Here is a 20024-nt window from a genome sequence, read left to right as displayed (position 1 = left end):
TGAATAAAAGAAGAGAAAAATGCTTACTTTCTTCCTAATCTTAGGAAGCAAGTGTTCAGTCTTTCACCATTAAGTATAATATCAGCTATAGTTTTTTTGTAGATGATCTTTTTCAGGTTGAGGAAGTTCTTATATATTCCTAATTTACTGAGAGTTATCATGAATGGCTACAGAATATTGTCAGTGGTTTTTTTCTGCATTTGAGATGATCATATAATTTTCTCCTTCATTCTGTTAATATGGTAAATACACTGTTTGATTTTCCAATGGTGAACCAACTTTGTATTTCTGGTATAAATCCCACTTGGTCATAAGGTATTATAATTCCTTTTATACTGCTAGATTCTATTTGCTATTATTTGAGAATTTGTGTCTATATTAATTAAAGATACTTTTCTTTTCTTACTATGTCTTTGTAAAGTTTTGGTGTCAAGATTATTCTGGCTTCATGAGTTGGAGAATGTTGCCTCCAATTCTGTGACCTGAAAGAATCTGTTTTCAGGAATGGCATGATTTCTTTCTAAATTGGCTAACAGAATTCACTTTTGACCTTCTCTAGGCCCCTAGTTTTCTTTGAGAGAAGGTTTGTGATTTTGAACTCCATTTAAAAAAGCAAATAAAGAACTCTTCAGATTTTTTAATTCTTCTTGGTAAGCTGTATTTTTCAAGAAATTTGCTCCTTTATCCTAAGTTACTGAATTTGTTATAAAATCATTTATCCTATTCTCTTGTTATCATTTTAATGTCTAATATCTGTGGTGATGTCTCCTCTTTCATTTCTAATACTGTAATTTTCTCCTTTTCCTTTATTGATTAGTTTTGCTAGGAGTTTATCAATTTAATTAAGCTTTCCAAAGAGCTTGTTTTTTGCTTTAACTTTATACTTTGTGTTTTCTATTTTATTGATTTCTGTTACTCTTTTTTTTTTTTTTTTTTTTTACTTACCTTGGACTTATTTGTTCTTCTTTTTCTAGACTGGTAGATAGAAATGTAGATCATTCAATTTAAACCTTTCTTCCTTATTGATATAACTATAAATTTCCCTTTAAGCACTGCTTAGATGGATCATGCATATTCTGAGATGTGGTGGGTTTTTTTTCCATCATTCAGTTTAAAATATTTTCTAATTTTTATTGTAATATTTTTGAGTTATAGATTATTTAGGGATGTATTGCTTAATTTCCAAATATTTAGGGGGCTTTCTAGATAGCTTGTTATTGATTTCTATTTTAAAACTATTACAGTTAAAAAAAACATACTTTGTGACATTTCAATTTTTTGAGATTTAGTAAGACTTTTTTATGGATAAGATATGGACTATCCTGGTGAATGTTCCATGTGCTCCTAAAAAGAATGTGTATTCTACAGTTATTGAATGTAGTGTTTTGTGACTATCAATCAGGTCATGTTGGTTGATAATTATTGATTTATCTAAATATAATTTACATATTATCTACATTTGCTGTTTTTCATCTCTTTGGTCTATCAATTATTAAGAAGGGATTGTAAACATTTTCATCCATGTTTATGGATTTTTCAATTTCTCCACTTAATTTTAACAGCTTTTACTTCATGTATTTTATTTTATTTTTATTTTTATTTTTTTTTTAATGCCTAGTAAGATTGGCATACTTCATGTATTTTAAAGTCATCATTAGTTACAAACACATTTAGGATCATGGTGTCTTCTTGATGAACTGACCCTTTTATGACTATGAAATGTCTCTATTTCTGAGATGTCCCTATCTCTAGAAATGCTCCTGATATTGCAGTCCACTTTGTGTATTAATATAGTTACTCCATTCTTTTATATTTAATCTGTGTCTTCATATCAATAGTACCTTGAATTTTTATTCAGCCTGACAACATCTTTTAACTGAAATGTTGCACCTATTTTCATTTAATGCAATTATTGATATAGTTGGGTTTGTGTCTACCATCTCGCTATTTGTTTTTTGTTTGTACCTTATGCTCTTTGTTCCTTTTTTTCTCCCTTCCTGACTTATTTTGGATAATTGAATATTATTTTATTCCATTTTATCTCCTTTTAGCTTTTTCATGCCAACTTTTCAATTTTTTTAACCAGTGTTTTAGAGATCATATATATCCTTAAGTTACCTCAGTCTACCATGAATTCACATTGTTTCACATAAAATGTAAGGACTTTACCACAGTAAAGCTCCATTTAACTCCCTTCTATCTTTTGTGTCATTGTTGTCCTATAAGTTTGCTTTTATTTGATATAGTCCCCATAATATCTTATTAGTTTTTACTTTAAAAGATTATCTTTTAAAGAAATTTAGAGACGAGAAAAAAAATCTTTGTTTGCCATTTTTGGTGCTCTTCATTTTTTATATGTATATTTACATTTCCATCTGGTATTCACTTCCTTTAGCCTGAAAAACTACACTAATACATCCTATAGTGCAAATCTGTTGGTGACCAATTCTCTTGATTTTTATGTGAAATTTCTTTTACTTCACCTTATTTTGAAGAATATTTTTGCTTCGTACAGAATTCTAGTTTTTTCTTTCAGCTCTTTAAAGATGTTGTTCCATTGTCTTATGGCTTGTACTACTTCTGAAAATAAATCAGTGAATATTCTTATTATTTTCTCCTAGTATGTAATGTACCATTTCCCATTTGGTTTCTTTTAAAATATTTTCTTTATCTGTTACTTTGGCAATTGAATTTTCATGTGCTTAGCAGTGGTTCTCTTTGTGTTTATACTGGTTAGAGTTTGTTGGGCTTCTTGGATATATAAACTTAGATTTCATAAAATTTTCAGCTATTATTTAAATTTTTTTTTCTTCCCTAATCTCTTGTATGATTCTACTTTCGTTTACATCAGATTGGTTATTATTGTTGTTAGTGATCACTAAGCCTTCACTGATCTTTTTTTCTGCACTGCCCAAGCTATTCTTTTTTCTTTTTCAGGTATTGTATTGTTTCTATTTCTCTACTGAGATTTACCACCTGTTCCTTTATTATATACATCTTTTCCTTCAATTCTTTGTACAGGCTTATAGTGGTGATTTCAAAGTCTGACTGCTTATTGCTACATGTGTCATATATTTTGTTTCTATTGATTCCCCCCCCTTGATCATGGTTCCTGTTTTTCTGCTGCTTTCGTATCTTATTTTGGATCACAAGGGGAAACATTTCAAGAATCTCTGGATTTTGGTGTCTTCCTTTAATGGGTATTGATTTTTGTTTTGGCAGATGTTTAATTTACTGGCCATTTGGAAGCTTGTTTCTAAGCTTTTCGGGACAGGTCTAGAGTAGCCTTACTCTAGGGCTAAAGTAGCCCACCCCTAAGGCTTGGCTTTTCTGGAATTTCAATTAAATGCCCAATGTGTTTATCAAGGTCAATCCACTCCAGCTGATCAGAAATATGCCTCCTAGCACTGAGAGACTGCCAGCAGCTTACATCTTCCTACTATCTGGTCTCTGCCAGGCCTCAGTATCACCTGGCACATAAGTAGCTTAGTATATGGTTAAGGATTTAAGAAAACCCCTATTCAGATTTCTGGAGCCCCTTCTCTGCCCAACGCTTTCCAGTACTCTGCTCTGAAAATTCCAGCTGTCTTAGCAGCCTGAACTCTATTGTTTGTCTCCTCAGCAAACAGACTGTCATCCTCTGCTAGGTTTTGCCTCCCTCTGCCATAATTCTAAAAGTGCTTCCAGGCAGAAAGCCAGGACAGTTGTGGGGCTTACTTCTCTTAGGGATCCCAATCCTGTGCATCCTATTTCCATTTTCTGAAAATAGTTGCTTCATATTTTTTGTCCAGTCTTACAGTTGTTTACAGTAAAAGGTCCAGTCTGGTACCATTAGTATGTTGTGGCTGGAAGCGGGATTATAATAGCCTTAAATTGGCCTCTCCACATCCATTCTTGTATCCATCAAGTCCATTCATATGACTGCAGCCATGGTGATTTTCATATGCAGATTTTCCCCAACATTTTATTAAGAAAAATTTCAAACATCCATAAAAGTAAAATTAACCCATATGCCTACCACCCAGATTCCATGATAACATCTGCTACATTTTATCACCTGCCTATGTATCCTTCTATCCATCCACCAATTCATCTTATCTTTTTGAAGCATTTTAAGGTAAGTTGAAGACATCAGAACACAGCATAATTTTTATAAAATGCAAATTTAAATCACATCACTTCCTGCTTAAAATTTATCAGTGGATCCCCTTACCCTTCAGCTAATGACCAAACTCTGTGATATGGTCTAAAAGGTCAGGTGTGATCTGGCCTCTGCTGGACAGTCTCTCCTCTCCTTTTCTCTGCCCTTTCCTCCCAAATTCCTGGGTTCCACCAGTTTGTCAGTTCCGCCAGTGTCCTCTGTTCCTTCCTACTGTGGGGCCTTTGCATGGTGTTTTCCTTTGACCGGAATCCTCTGCCCCAGCCTCTTGTCCCATTTTGCCTGGAAATGACAACTATTCGTTCTTCATTTCTTCCAGGATGCTTTCCCTGCCCTCTAGACAGATGTCAATTGTGCCCACTGAGCACTCTCATAGCACTATGTACTTTTCTTTGAAAGCATTGATAAAAGTTGGTAATTATCATTTTTGTCTCCTCATTATATACAAGCTTCATGAAGGCAGAAACTGTTTCCTGTCACCATTGTACCCCCAGAGCCTTATAAGGCACTTGGCAAATACATCTACCACCACATAGGCACTCAAAAAAATATTCATTAAGTGGATGAACAAGTTCTTTCTTAAGAAATTTAAGAGAGAGAGAAAAAAAGGAGATAGCAAAATGTTCTGCTTCTTATTTTTCTGTTATATCAAACCCAACTGCCTGCAGGCCAAGGATAGTTGCCCTACTCCAGAGAGCTGGGGAACAAAGTCATTCAGAAAGCCCAAAGACAGAAAGCTACAATTCTGCGTCGCTCTTACTTGAAAGCCAACATAAATTCTCGTAACACTGTGGATCCACATCTTCATCTGATTTTTAAGTATATAGCTCTGAATATCAGAGTTTTGTTTTTTCAGAGAAAATCTCTTTCAGAAAATGATATCTTTAAAGGTTTAAAACCAACAACTCATTCTATGCCCCCTGTGTGTACTAATCTCACACACCGGCAATCACAGCAGCTCTCCTTGGCTTTGCGGCACCTGTGAGTACTGTCTCATACGAGGAGGAGGATACTTACGCCTTGGGCGCATACATTTGCTGAGATGTTACAATGAAATCTAGAAAAGGAGTATGCGTTGAACTTTCATAAAAAAGAGTTCCCTACACTATAGACTTGCTGGTCTTTGAATACCAAAGCTGTCCTGCAATACCAATATTTGATCTCTGTAAGCAATTTTATCAGCTGCAAAAGAATATTACAAAACAAGAGGAAAAAACCTGGCACAGGTTGACAGTAGCATCTTAGAGGCAATCATCAATATGTTTCTCATAAGAAGTCAATTATTAAACTCATAAACATCCTTTTCATTGGAAAAGTAATGGTAATTGTTAATGCCACCAATTGAATAGGGAACACGGGAAAATTATTGCTTTAATTTCAACTATTAAGGTATCAAGAGCTTTATAAAGAGCTAGGTCTGTGCACAAAAGCACTGTAATGAACTCTCTTCCCCTAGGATTTGGAATCAACAGATTCGACAGCCCACCCTGAGGCACCAATGCCCTCAACAACCTCTCCACTTCTCCTAAACTGCAGAGCGCAAGTGGAAGGAAGACTGCTGACAGAGCAGTCTACTAGCACAGAGCCCTCCATTGGCAAAATGGGTGTCCAGGAGGGCACATGTGGCTAGAGGTGCCTCCTGGATCCCCAGAGGTCTATGCTGTGTTATAAAAAAGAACTTGGTAAGAAACAGGTGATAGCCACAGCTGACAAGTGAGACAGAGCTCTACTGAATCTGTCGCTAGTGCCTGGCTGCTGTCCACTGCTGTTGCCAGGGAAACAGACGTCAGCTTGATGGAAACAAGGATCAGCGAAAAGTTTCACTTACCTCGTTTCCACTGATCCCGACAGCCATTTCTATGGAAACAGCAGCTGCGAGCCAGCGGCAGAGAGGTTACCACTCACTTGTTAATGTCAGGTGTGGCTACCAGCCTGTGCACTTCAGGTACCATGGTACCAACAGCACCAGGATCCAGCTGTCAGCTAGCCCAGACAGCCTGGTAACTCTGCAACAAGAAAGTTCAGTGTTCAAAAGTATATATAAATGTTTAGCTTGGTTTTTTTAATTAGAAAAAGGGAAATTTAGCATTCTTTCATTTAAAGCCAAATTGGGGCTTAATTTCTTGGTCTATCAAAGCCAAACCATGGTAGGCCACTGAATGACCCTGCGTCTTTCCAGCACCCTGACCTCAGCATTCAACCCCATGCACAGCATCACTTCAAAGTTCAAGAAAAGGGGCATCCAATGGTGTGGCCAAATATTCCACGTGGCAATCTAGTCAAACCAAAGATAAATATAGCTAAATGCAGGGAAGTATTCTGCTACAAGTCATCATTAAGGATGTCTTGGGCATTCTGGTAGCTTGACCACCACTAACTACACACAGGAAATCTTTTTTTCTTTTTATCATAAGAACTACTTACAAGGAGTCCTCCACTGTCTCTTTGTTTTCAGACTAGACTTCTGTGTGCCTTATCAGCCATTTGCCAAAAATTCTCTTGTTGGCCAACATATGGAATTAACTACTCAGTATAGTTTTATTCTGTAACATATGGTGGCAACAACTCTCACTGACAACCCAGCTACCCCGCGACCTCCACAATACTCTTTCCCGTTTTGTAAGCAATTCAGCTGCTCTTGTATGATGCTGATATGTCAGAAGTACATATACTGGAGGAAATTCTACCATTCACTTTCTATCAGTATACACTGGTAAGGTGTCAAATGAGAGAAAACCTCAATTCCAGACATGAAAAATTTATAAGAATGTCTATTTCCAGAGGGTATGTCTCTACTTAGAAAATATTCACAAATGAAACCACCACCATCTACTGGTGTGTTTTGCCTCCTGGGTCACTATTCAAGTAGAATAATCAGAGATTGCCTGGCTCGTAATAGTATGAATTTAGATGGACCAGGCCACAAACTATGATACCCCAAACCCGATTCCATTCTGCAAAATTCTAATATAGTCAGCCCACAGTCCCACTAGCACCACCAACCACCTTTCCCTCCACTCTCTCTATAGCATAAACATGTTTTACAAAGGCTTCATATAGTGTAAGAGTCACACCTGAGTCTCTGTCTAGGGTCTAGGCCTTGGCATTTGATGTACCCAGAATGGGGTCTAGGAAGTGAGATCTAACAGAAGAATTGGTTTGAAAATCACCCTTGCTCCTCCACAAATCTTCACTTCGCCCATGTTCCTTCAACACTTCTAAAGATAAAGAGGCCTCTAGTAGTACAAAATAGAATGATTTGAAAAGGTACCTGTGATCTGGTATAACTAGAATTTATCAGGATACATAGAATATAAATTAATTTAGAGCTGAATGACTTTTAATTTATAGATGTGGACTGGGTTAATGTTCAATCTATGTCATAAGCTCTGGTTTACTAACAACATTTATCACCTAAAAACATACAAGACTTTTTCAACAAAGTGTTTCAAATGCTTTTTATAAAATGTTGGCAAAACCAAGCTTTGAATTCACAAGTGAATTATAAATGATTTTATTAATAATCTATTCTTTAAAGCAGGCCCAGGTGGTGGTTTATTTAGTGATACCCTTTAATCATTGGCTGCTTATGTCATTACATATTTATCTAATAAAACATTTAAAAATATAGCTGACTTTCCACTAATGCAGACCTACCTTTGCCAATTATTATTAATTAGCTTAAAAGGACTTACTTGATTAGATTCTTTTCTTGCATCAAATCCCATTTTATATACCCTCGCTGGATCGATCTACCGTAATAACAGTGACCAAGCACTGTACATTCTTTAGCTCACTGAATTCTCACTGGACTCCATAAGGTCAGTACTATGATTAGCTCCACTTTACAGATGAGGAAAGCAAGGCTCAAAGAGGTAAGTAATTTGCCCCAAATCTCACAACTGGTAAAAGATAAAGCAAAGATCCAAGTCTTGGTTGTCTGATTCTAAAGCTGGTATGTTCAACCACTATGTTACAGAAATGCCATTCCTTTCTATTTGTGAAAAAAAATCACTGTCAAATATAACTTTAGCAACGACAGTTTAGATCTGCGTAATGCTTTTTATCTAACAGAGAACTTCCACGCTCTCCACAGCCACCGCTTGGGTGATACAGAGTACACCCTTCATGCGTGTATAAAGCACGGTCACTTGCTGGGAAATCCAGAAAATGCCACACTTCAGAATTTCCCAAGAGGCCCCTCAACTGCTCCCACTTCACCCAGAAAGAAGAATGAAGGAAGATCTATGGATTTGAAACAGGGATATGTTAAATGGGTAAAATCCTTTATTTTCAGAAGCCCTTCTACAGTAATTAGTTGATTAAAAAACACCCAGTGAGGGAGATACCAAAACAGGATATTCCTGGTTGAGGGATGAGGAAACAGAGGCTCAGAGTGACTGAGTGAAGTCCCAGAGTGAGTGTGGGACTCCGACAGGACAGAAACCAGGGCTTCTGGTCCCTTCCTGAGTGTCTGAGCATCATCTCGGGGCCCTAAAAAGGCCTCCACCTTGGGGGCTTGGACACTGCCACCCCGCCACAGGTATGGCTGGTGGCAGGTGGGTCCTGAGGTGGAGAAGCAGCACGGGGTCAACCGGCCCACCGCCTGCGACCCCCACGCCGCCCCTGGGAACCTAGCAGCAATTCTAAAGATGAGAGCCTCAAAGGGGACAAGCAGTTAAATGAACAATTTAAAAGTGAAAAATCCCCAAGCTTCTAAAAAGCCAGCGTGATGAGAAGAGATATGCACAATCTGTCTGAACTGCAGACTTATGGAGACACTCTTTCCAGTCATGGTCATAATGGAGCCATGCCCTCAACGACAACTTAATGCTACATTGCGACACTAGTACTGACATGCTCAGCTCCTCCCACAGAGCACTGTCGTCAGAGAGAAAAGTGTTCGTCTCTGCTTATGCTTGGCTATGCAGGGTGTACAGTTCATAAACTTCATACTCACCTTGACGGAAAAAGCATCTGTTATAAACCAAAGATTTTTTTCCAAAGCATCAGTCTTATAATGCTTTAAGTATAAACACCAAATCAAATGTGCAGATTCAAGTTAGCTCAAGAATACAATAGGATGGCATGGCCACACGCAGAAAGGAGCGAGGAGCACAGACACGTGCAGGTGTTCCAGACAGTTAGCAGACTGAGGGACACACAGCATCATGGACACTCCCCTTCGGGAGAAGGCAATAACATGGTCCTGACTAGACTTTCCACAGGTGGAGCCTTTTAATTCAGTGCTTCTGGGATTCCACTTGTGTTGGTCTGACAATTCCCCAGAGGCTATGCAACATAAGTTGTCTTCCCTTTAACATTTATATCCTTCTCATTTTGCAATGCCTCTAGTGTTCCCTAAAAGAATTATGAAGAATCTTAAGAGGAAAACTTAAAAATTTTTAATTTGCTTTAACAACAACAAAAACAAAATGGGAAAGTAAGAGGGGAGTGGCCGGGCAGAGAAGCAGTGGGAATTGCTGGGGAGGTGGAGGCCTGCCAACCCCTCATCAGCTTCCCCGTGGGAGACCCCTCATCTGCCCCGTGCAGCTCTCAGAGCCCCTGGGTCCACACCTCTGCTCTAGCATTCGTCGAACTGCACTGCGTGGACACAGCCTACCCCACCAGACAAGGATCGCCTGAGTGCAGACATCTTGGCACCGTGGCCCCTGGCCCGGAGCCGGCCACTCGGGCACGGCCGGGAGGCTCTGCCTCGCAGACAAGGCTCCTGCTCCGCGCAAAGCACCTCCAGCATCTCCCGCCGAAGTGGCCTCACGGGTGGGTCTGAACCAGCATGAACTGCAGCTGAAGTCGCTAGGAAGCCCTGGGGTTTCTTTTAAAACTTCATGTGTCATTTGCATTCCCCTTTATCTCAGTTTTGCTTTGATGAAAAAAAATAGTGTTTTTAAAAAAACTTATTGTTTTCCCCAACAATATATTTCAGTAAGCTGGCTGTTCCATGAGGGCATGGGCCTTTTTTATCCTCCCGCTTTGGGCGCCTCCCACAGAGCTGCACGGTCAACCCCACCATCATCCTGGGAAGCCCCTCCTCCCATCTCTCCCTTTTTGCTTTTTAAAGCACCTCATGATTTGGCTCCAAGCTCTGCTCCATCATGCCGGGGCAATGGTTCCTGCCTGGGGAAGCTAAGAGATAAGGCCTGTCACTGGCACTGTTACAATTAGTGGTTTCCACGGCCTCCGCCAGTTTAGCTGGGTTCAGGAGCCGTGAGGCGCCAAGGAGCTCACAAGAGGATGGCTGTTAACCTTGTGCAGGAAGTTGCTGTGGCAAAAGTCAGAAGCAGTGCTGTTTCTCCAGGAATAAAGGCAACCTAACCTAAGGCCACCGAGAGCCGTTCCTCGGTGGCGGTCTCACAGGACGGCGTGTGCCCACGTGGGAAGCAGAGCACGATCAGTGCGGGAGGATTTACAGCGTGACCCGGGCACGGGCGGGCCACGGCTGAGGGAGCAGAGGAAGGGAAGCCAGGACGGATCGCCAGGCTCTGCTTCTGCTCTGGAAAAGGCCGTGTTTCCAAAATTGTGATAAAGGCCTTTTCACTCACTCAGCATCCATGAAGACATCACTTCCCTGAGATGCAGCCTTGAAAAGAGCAAGATAAAGTAAGTTCGGAGTGGGCCGCTTCCCTTGGAGTCAAATCCACCACCACCACCTCCTCAGGATGTCTGGGCTCGCTGTGGTGACAAAGGCTCCTCTGGGGGACACTGGCATCTGCTGGCCTCCGGTGCTCTGCTGCTCCCCCACCCTAGCAAGGCTTGGATGAAGAAGCCGCTTCTGAGAGAGCCCAGAGAGCCCCTGGCTCCTCCCCTGGGGCACCCCGCTTTCTGGGGCGTCTGAGACACGGGGACGCTGCAGAGCTGCAGGACTTCGGGACAGCTCTCCAGCGAGAGCCAGTCCATAGAGATGGGGCGGTAAACAACATGAACTTCAAAAACAGTGACTCAGTGACAAGGATGGTCAGGCCATGGGAAGCGTATGCGTGAAAGCTGACCACCGTTCTGCATTAAACGAAGATTCTACCAGTTATGATTAAAACTGAAATTGGAAAGACAATCTCACTGCAACGGCACTAGAAAGCCAAGCTAATAAAGTAAGATTTTGAAACTGTTCAGGATTTGTGTGCCACTCTAGCCTTATTTCCCCTTCACAATGAAATCTGAAGCACCACAGGACGCACCTGACGCCCCGTGGTGACTTACGAGGGCCAGGTTGTGTGCTGATAGAAACAAAGCCGCAGGAGACCAAGGCCCTTTCCTGGGCTAGACAAGACTGGGAATCCTTCTACTCACTTGTAACCCACCTCTACACATTCACATACTAACACAACTGCCTTCAGGGAAACGTGTTCATTAAATTAGTAGTGTTTGGCAAGCATCAGAAACACAGAATCTCACAGACAGATACAAGCAGAAAGAATCACAGTTCAATCCAAAAGCAACACACTGAGGGGACGTCAGAGTCCAAATGCATGCAGAGAAGCTGTCAGGGAGCAGCTGGGAGACACGCAGAGTCGCCTCACGCGTGGCAGCGGGAGAATGTGCAACACGGATCCAACTGCTTACCCACTAAGGACACCAAGAACCAGGTTAAGGACGAAAAATGAGCCAAGGATGATCAGACTAACAAAATACACCCATGGCCATTCCCATCCTATCGCATCATTTACCTGTAAAACGCAAGGAGATCAGTTATCAGTCATCCATTTACAAAGAGCAGAGCCCCAGTTGCAACTGCCAGACCACTCAGTGCCTGGAGGGAGGTTAGTGCTCCGAGGACAGGGACTGGGCCTAAGTCCTTCTGTTTTTCCCTTCAAATAAGGACAGGTTCTGCTGAAATCTACAAATGTGGCCTACCAAAAGTTGGCCCAGCCCAGCTCATTTAGCTACTGTTTTATACCAATTAATCTGCATTATATTTGGATCCAGGCCAATAAAGCAATTATAAATGCATCTCATTTTAGAACAGACAAAAGGGCAAGCAATGGAAATTATTTAAATCTCAAGCAACAATGCTGATTAATTTGTGGTCGATAATAATTCTATAGCTTTCTTTCATGAAAGCTGGTCAGGTTCCAGGAAACAGCTTGATTTGGGAAGCTCAGCAGAAAAGAAAGCATCTCAGAGGACACGTAAAGCGTCTGGCACCCTCCTGGCGGCCCCCATCCAGCAAAGCCTGTGTGGTCTTGGCAATTGTCCTCAGGACTCTGCTTTCAAGATGAAAGAGGTGTAGCTTACCCGCTCAATACACCAAGTACAAGATTTAGTACGAAAAATGACCCAAAGATGACGAGACTGACAAAATACACCCAGGGCAATTCAAATCCCATAGCATCATTCATCTGCAAGAAATAAGATGGTCTCATAGGAGTGGGTTAATGAGAGAATCTAATAAGGAGAAAGGGTCACATTAGAGACAGCATTCTATACATTTAATTAAACATTTACTTAGATTCAAATCAGAGACAACAGCAGCCAATGCACATCCACTACATATTCCCAACACAAGTACACACACACGCGCGCGCACACGTGCACACACGCAAGAAGAGTCATCAAGGCTTTCAGACTAAATAGCAGATTTTGGCCCCAGGCAGGGAAATCAGCTGGGATTTGGCTCTTATCAGGAAACTGCCTTGACAAGTGACTTTCAGAAATGATTCTGGTAACAGACAAAACTAGTGCTTACCTAGAACCTATCTTCTACTCTGCCCAAGTTGTTAGTACTTTCTTTGCTTTTAAAATTTGTGATGGTAGAAAAGTCTTAGTTATAGAGACAAACTTGCAAAATTTGACTCTATAAACTCTTTTTATTCATAAAAATTACTAAGGTAATAATCTTCCACTGGAAGCCAACCTATCCAAGGAAGCCTGGCCTACTTTAGATCTGGATTATCTGCAATCAGTAAATACAAACACAACTAAATGAATGCAAACATTTTTTTTCAGAGGTCAACTAGCTTTAACATATTCAGGGGTGCTTTTAGGAATGGGCTTTTTTGTCAGCTGTAGGCATAGAAAGGACTCAGGAGGAGGAAAGCAACTCTTAACCCCTACACCTAGCTTTGACCTAGAGGACCCCCCTGAGACTGGCTCCAGTTGTGAGCTGGCTAGGATTAGAGGTGAAAGGGCTCAGCCAGAAGCAGCCCACGACCTCACTTCTGGACAAGCTCAAGTTCACATTAAGACATAACTTCCCTGCCAGACCCTCCTAGGGGAGGTTTGGTGGTGAGCTTTCATGCTGGAACAAACAGGTGCTTTAAAGATCACATCTGGATAGACCTTTCCAGCAGCACAGGTCAGTATTACATTGGGCAAACACCTGTGCCAGGCAGGAGGTGCTAAGGACCAGTCAGAGAACAGAATGGATGACCCCAGGCATGACCCTGCAGGAACACCCAGAATCTCCAGCCAATAGGAATCATATCCAGTCTGGGCGGAGCCATCTCTTGCCTCGCAGGTGCATGCCCTCAGGGTGTTAAGCATGTGCTTTCCTGCACATTTATCAGGCTCCAGGCTTTAGCTTTACAGAATGAGGCTCATGCATTTCATAATGTTTGCCTCATGCAGAAGCCAAACAGGAAAAAGGGACATTAAAAAAAATTACCTAACATCTGTTGCTAAAGTCCAGGGAGAGGGCATTAAATCCCTTATGAAACACCTGTTTGGCCACATGAAAACTGATGTGCTTAATAGAACTCATATCAGGCCGCACATCTTACATTGGCAATTAGAGTAATGAATGAGCCAGGGCCGTGACTGCAATTGTTGATCTAATTAAGTTGGATAAACTAATTTCAGCAGGAAGGCACAGGGTAATTCTTCCAAAGCAACTGTACCACTAAACTTATTTAAAAACCCATGTGTGGAGAAGAAACAGCCTGCCTGATGTGGTGGCCAGAACCTGGCCTGGGTCCACACCTGTGAGAGACATCTCTGCGCCTGTTTTTCTCCGCAGAGGTACATGGGGTAGGGGAGGGTGGCCAGGTCCAGGGCTGCCATCAGGAAACCCCACTCTTGCACAACTCTGGCACAGACGGCCCTCCTTCAGGCCTCAGTCTGGTGTTCCAGAGAATGGCTCTGCTAACAGCTGTCTTCTCCACTTTAAAGGCAAAATCCTGGGAGGAGGTGTTCAGCAGATTCACATTTGCTCAGATCAAAAGTATCACCTGGAATGACTGCCGAGGGCTGGGAAAAGGCGGGCGCTAAACACAAACCACAGGCGACTCCAAATCTCTATGCCAGAAGGTGGCCACGGGAGGCAAACTTCAGCTCTAAGAGTTGCTCCTTCTGCCATCACTAATCCTTCTCAACCCAAGCCCCTTTTTGGAGCTGAGTATTTCTTAGACCTTGCCATATACATAGGGAAAAATCAGAACTGGCAAGTTCCCAAAAATACCCGCATGAAAACAGAGACTCTGTTTGGAATTTTGTCTGCCTGTTCTTTTTCAATAGAGAAATCAGCATGAGCTGAAGCACTTCAATTTAGATTAATTTAAAAAAATTATATTAAAGTCATCATGGGGTGTCACCTGGTGTCCAGGAAATTTTCTTTTTAGCTTCAGTTTTCCCCCATTTGAAAGGCTGAAATGCATATTCATGTCTCAAATTAAAAGCCAACCTAAGGATTTTTGCTTTGTTTTTTTCTAACTGTTGAAAACACTACTAGAAACTTGGTTTCATGGCAAGCCCCCAGCTGACTACCTAGAGGGAAATTTCCTAGGTGCTGACTGAAGGAGATAGTCAGCTTCTCCGTGACAACTTCCGGTGAGGGTCTGGCAGCCAGTACCTCCAGAGGTACTTGCATTGAGAAAAGAGCTTGGTGCTAAGGCAAGTTGCCATAAATGATTTACATGGATAGTGCTCTCCTAAAACCAATACTTTTAATTTCCCACATTTAAAAACATTTCCTCTAAAGTCTAATTCTGCATCTTTTAGACAAGGGAATTAAAGCCCAGAGAGGTTCAGTGACCTAACCAAAGTCACACAACCATCCCTCTCCAGACACCAGAAGTTAATGATCTCATTCCCCCATACATCCAAATAATAGTTGTCCTCAGTGTACCTTTCTGTACGTTAGACCCACCTGCGCTTCCCTTCTCAAGACTCTGCCAGTCCTTTGTCAGACACTCCTGAGAATTAAGGCATAAATGACCTTGAGAACACTGGCTAAACATGAAGTTAACTAGATGCAAAACAATTCCCCAGAAAGACTTTGTCCACCATACACAAATGCCTAAAGAATTGAGAAATTTGCTTGCAATCAATATTTAAAACCCAATCTCCTTTATCTCCTAAGATGTTCCTTTTATGCCCTAATTGTGGATAAAATAGACATTCAAACATGGCTCATCTATACTAATGAGGCATGTACTTGGTACATACGAAGTGACACATACTAGTCACTAGTATTTACTCTGTGTCAGGCTCTGTGCTGGCCAGGGCTGCTCTGCTGTGGAACACAGCTGTGTGGCTTCCAGCTGACCCTGGCCCATAAAATATTAGGTAGGCTTGACTCCTTGGTCCCTGCCTATCTCTGTGACAAGTTAATAAATGCCATCAACAATTAACAATCTTGATGGGTTTCAGAGAGTAAGTTCTTAGAGAACACTCTGGAAGACATTACCTAGCTGCCCCCTAGTGTTCTAGAAAGATTCATAAAATGTTGATGAGTGGAAAAATGCCAGGAAAGAGTGCTGGGTTCCAGTTTGCACCAGAGGGGGTCCTATGACCTGCAGGCCAAATGCAGCTTGCTGCCTTTTATATGGCCCTCAAGCTAAAAATGATTTTTACATTTTGATATGGCTGGGGAAAAAGTCAAAATAATATATCATCATAGCCGGGCGCGGTGGCTCACGCCTGTAATCCTAGCTCTCTGGGAGGCTGAGGCGGGTGGATTGCTCGAGGTCGGGAGTTCGAAACCAGCCTGAGCAAGAGCGAGACCCCGTCTCTACTATAAATAGAAAGAAACTAATTGGCCAACTAATATATATATAAAAAAAAAAAAAAAATTAGCCGGGCATGGTGGCGAATGCCTGTAGTCCCAGCTACTTGGGAGGCTGAGGCAGTAGGATCGCTTGAGCCCAGGAGTTTGAGGTTGCTGTGAGCTAGGCTGACGCCATGGCACTCACTCTAGCCTAGGCAACAAAGCGAGACTCTGTCTCAAAAAAAAAAAAAAAAAAAAAAAATATATCATGACACGTAAAAGTCAAATGAAATTCAAATTTGACGGTCCATAAACTCTGATTGTAATAGAACCACACCCATTTATTTATGTATTTATTGTCTATGGCTGCTTCTGAGTTACAACAGCAGAGTTGCATACTTGCAACAGAGACCACATGGCCTGCAAGGCCAAGTATGTTTACTATTTGGCCCCTTATAGAAAGGTTTGTAGACCCCTGTTCTAGACTGAGGACCACAACCACTTGCTGTAGGACCTGGAGATGTTTAGTGGTCTCTCTACATTCCACTACCTCCATCTTCAAGATCATGGACCTTCTATAAAGGGATACAGACTGGGACAATGTTTATGAATTATTTGAGTTTCTCTATCAGAATAAAGATGCTATGTAATTCATGGAGAATATAATTATATTGTCAAATTAACCATGTGATTATAATATTAACAATAAAGATGATAATTATATCATCCTAGGTGATACTTAAAAGTTCTCAGAAAAGCAAAATGAACTTTTGTTTCTGGGTGCATGACATTTTCTCTCCTTTAATCACACACTCCCAGGGTTTCCATTTGCTTGACAACAGGAAATTGTTGTGAGAGAATCAATGGGCAGAAATATAACATAAAGTATAGAATTGTCCATTAGTCAAGGCATGTTGGATCAGCAGTTGACAATTTACCATGACAACTGGGAGAAAAACAAAGCTTGGAGGAGTCACAGATTTTTATTTTTTAAAAAATTAAAATGTTGTTTTCTGTATTGTTTTGGGGGAAGGATCAGATTTTGGGCTATTTGTATGATCCTTTTTCTATTTCTCAGAAACTTCAAGAGAAGACTAGAATTTAAACCTCAACTAATCTGACTAGGAATTGCAATTTAGAATAGCGAAAATGAACCCTTCACCTAACTTGGGGCCCCGTGCATGGCCATGGTTTTGGCTCCTCCAATATAATATCCCTCTTCCTCCTCCCTCCATGAAAAAGCATTGTTTTGTGACTATAAAGAACAAATGTGCATACTCACACAGACACACACAGACACAGACACACACACACACACACACACACACACACACACACTCTCTCTCTCTCTCTCTCTCTCTCCTATGACAATCAGAAAAAGAAAGGGACATGGGAAAAACAAGATATAACATGTTGGTGATGCTTAAATCTCATCAAACTACACTCACACTTTAGGGACTAAAGATAAAACATACCTTCTTTGCCTAATATTGAATAAACAAGGACTTCTACAATCCTATGAGCATAGTGCTCACTGGTGAAGGGAAGCAAAAATCTATTTATAACTATTATATGCTACGTTCTCTGAAGTTATGGAGAAACATAAAATCCTGTAAAGCATCTAAAATTGAGAAACTGTCAGAAGCTACTTCTCAATTTGCAGGCCTTCTAACTAGAAACTACCCATCCAAGAAGTACTTTGTTATTAATTTCCTTTTAACAACTCATTAATTGGAATCCTGGTTAATCCCATTTGGACTTGGGTTTAGGCTCAAAATCATGTTAGCTGTTTTTTCCCAGTAACTCTTACACCATGGAAAACAATTTCTAAACTTCTGCGAGCCTTTTAAATTCTACCAAACAAACTCAGCCCTGGGAAATGGCTGTTAAAATATTACTGAACTTTATTTATACCTCTGGCTCTGTCAGGAACAAGAGGAATCAGACCCTAGCCTTGAAAGGGTGTTCAAGTGTTTCCATGGTGGGCTAGATATGTCCACCAGCCCTGGAGGTCTGTCGTGTCACTTCTACCCTTTCTGGCGGAATTCTATAGCTCCCAGTAGAAAGGAAGAGAGCTGAAGGCTTGGGCTGGGCCAGTTTATAGTATTGTTGAAGATACAAAGGGAAATATTATAATAGGGGGAAAACTCATGTTGGATTTAAGGTTGTACTGAGTTTTGGAAAGAATGAAAGGAATCCAATGTATGCTCCCTCTCTTCTCTTTGGGATCTAGTAGAGCAACCTGCCTTTATATACAAAGAGGTCAATTTTAGCCTACAGAAGTCCAGGACTTTCTTAACCTGGGAAATGACCCTCTGGCTCTCTTGGAGTTTAATAAGGACAGCCCTAGCCTCCTGGAGTTCCTCCAAAGGGGACGACTGGGCACACAGCAAAAGTCTCCAGGCAGCACTGGGAGTGGAAGCCTAACAGGTCCGAAGCCAGAATCAGGCAGTAGCTTTTTAGAACTGAAACTACGGCCCTGGGGGACCAGGAGGATGAGGGCTCCTGGTGAAGAGAGGGTCTGCTTCCCTTCCCAAGAACTGACTTCCAGGGTTGTTTTGTCAGCCAACTCTCCAATGGCTCTAGCTAATGAAACACCTCTCTCTAAGGAAAGAACTCTCCACAAACTCTCCCCTCAAACTGCTTACCCAGTAGAGCACGTCTGTCCAGCCCTCCATAGTGATGCACTGAAACACAGTGAGCATGGCAAAGGCAAAGTTATCAAAGTTGGTGATGCCTCCGTTCGGGCCAACCCAGCCGCTCCTACATTCCGTGCCATTGGTGGTACACTGGCGTCCATTCCCTGAGAACGCACACGGAGCTGGGTCCTCTTCAGCTACGATATCTGCAAACAGAATAAGCAGGCTGCACCACCCCGGAGAGAAACATCAGGACACCCAAGCCAGCGGACGCTGAGAACCTTGCCAGAGGCTGGAACACCCTACTGCCTATCTATGCTGTCTTGGAATCCTGCTTGTCCTTTAAGGACCATTTCAAATCCTCCCTCCTCAGTGGAATGTGCCATTTCCTTCGCTCAGACTCCTCCTCTCTCCTCTGCGCCCACTTCCACAGCCCCTCAGCTCAGACTGCACAGTGCTACCAGCTTCCTGCAGTTCCGGTGATGGAGCCCCCCATCTTGTTTGCTAGGATACGCTGCATAGGAAACGCAGATTAAATTCTCACTTATTCTGAACATAATTTACACTAAGAGCTGGCTCGGTAAACTTTCTGATATACTTGGCATTTTTTTCCTCTTCTGTTTTGTTTCATATTTTCCCCAAACCACAAAAGTTGTTTTTAGGAAAACCAACATTTTTTAAAGTTAGGTTAGCTACCATTTTCATTACTCACCTGAGTCAGCAAAAAAACATGTTTTGTGCATTTTTCCAATAAAAAGTTCCAATCCTATAATAGCATAGATTATGATTACAAATAATACCAAAAGGGCTATGTGAAGGAGGGGAACCATGGCTTTTATAATGGAGTTCAGGACAACTTGTAAACCTAGGGAAAAGAAAAACGAGTTTGTGAGCCAGGAAGACACTTCAGTGACGCATATATATAATTGCTAAGGACGCCTGTTCTGTTTATGACACATGGCAATAAAACTCAGGGATATTTAAAATCTTTCAGTGAATGTTAAGCCTGGATGTGAGAGGAGCAAAAAAAAGAAAGAAAGAAAGAACCTTAAAGATCATCTGATCCAACTCCTGCACTTGACAGATGGAAAAACTAAGGCCTACAGAGGGGACTGCCCAACATCAGATCAGAGTTCATCATTCATTTACGCATTTTTTCATCCATTCGACAAAATACCTTGAACATCTACCCTGTGGAAATCATACAGTTTAGTGTTTGGGGCATACAAAGATGTTTTACACAAAGTGTCTTTTCTCAAAGAAGTTGTAGTCTAGGAGAAGACAC

The 20024-nt window shown here is 41.5% G+C and overlaps 1 protein-coding gene across 10 annotated transcripts in view; it reads right to left on the bottom strand.

Annotated features, from left to right (window-relative positions):
- The window catches only part of CACNA1D (calcium voltage-gated channel subunit alpha1 D), a 304390-nt gene that overhangs the window by 121763 nt on the left and 162603 nt on the right, over positions 1 to 20024 (bottom strand). For 7 of the 10 annotated variants that reach the window (XM_012771602.2, XM_012771606.3, XM_012771603.3 and 4 more), the window contains 3 exons: positions 19452 to 19604; positions 18749 to 18945; positions 11741 to 11844 (listed from right to left, as the gene is read on the bottom strand). In XM_012771602.2, the coding sequence (XP_012627056.1) occupies positions 11741 to 11844; positions 18749 to 18945; positions 19452 to 19604 (454 nt within the window). Of the gene's footprint in view, positions 1 to 11740; positions 11845 to 12412; positions 12517 to 18748; positions 18946 to 19451; positions 19605 to 20024 lie in introns of all 10 variants that reach the window. The other 3 variants (XM_012771607.3, XM_012771611.2, XM_012771604.3) reach the window with 1 other exon arrangement.

Source organism: Microcebus murinus, chromosome 1, assembly GCF_040939455.1.
Source record: "Microcebus murinus isolate Inina chromosome 1, M.murinus_Inina_mat1.0, whole genome shotgun sequence".
In the NCBI taxonomy this organism is placed as follows: Eukaryota; Metazoa; Chordata; class Mammalia; order Primates; family Cheirogaleidae; genus Microcebus; species Microcebus murinus.
This window is presented reverse-complemented; position numbering and strand designations above follow the sequence as displayed.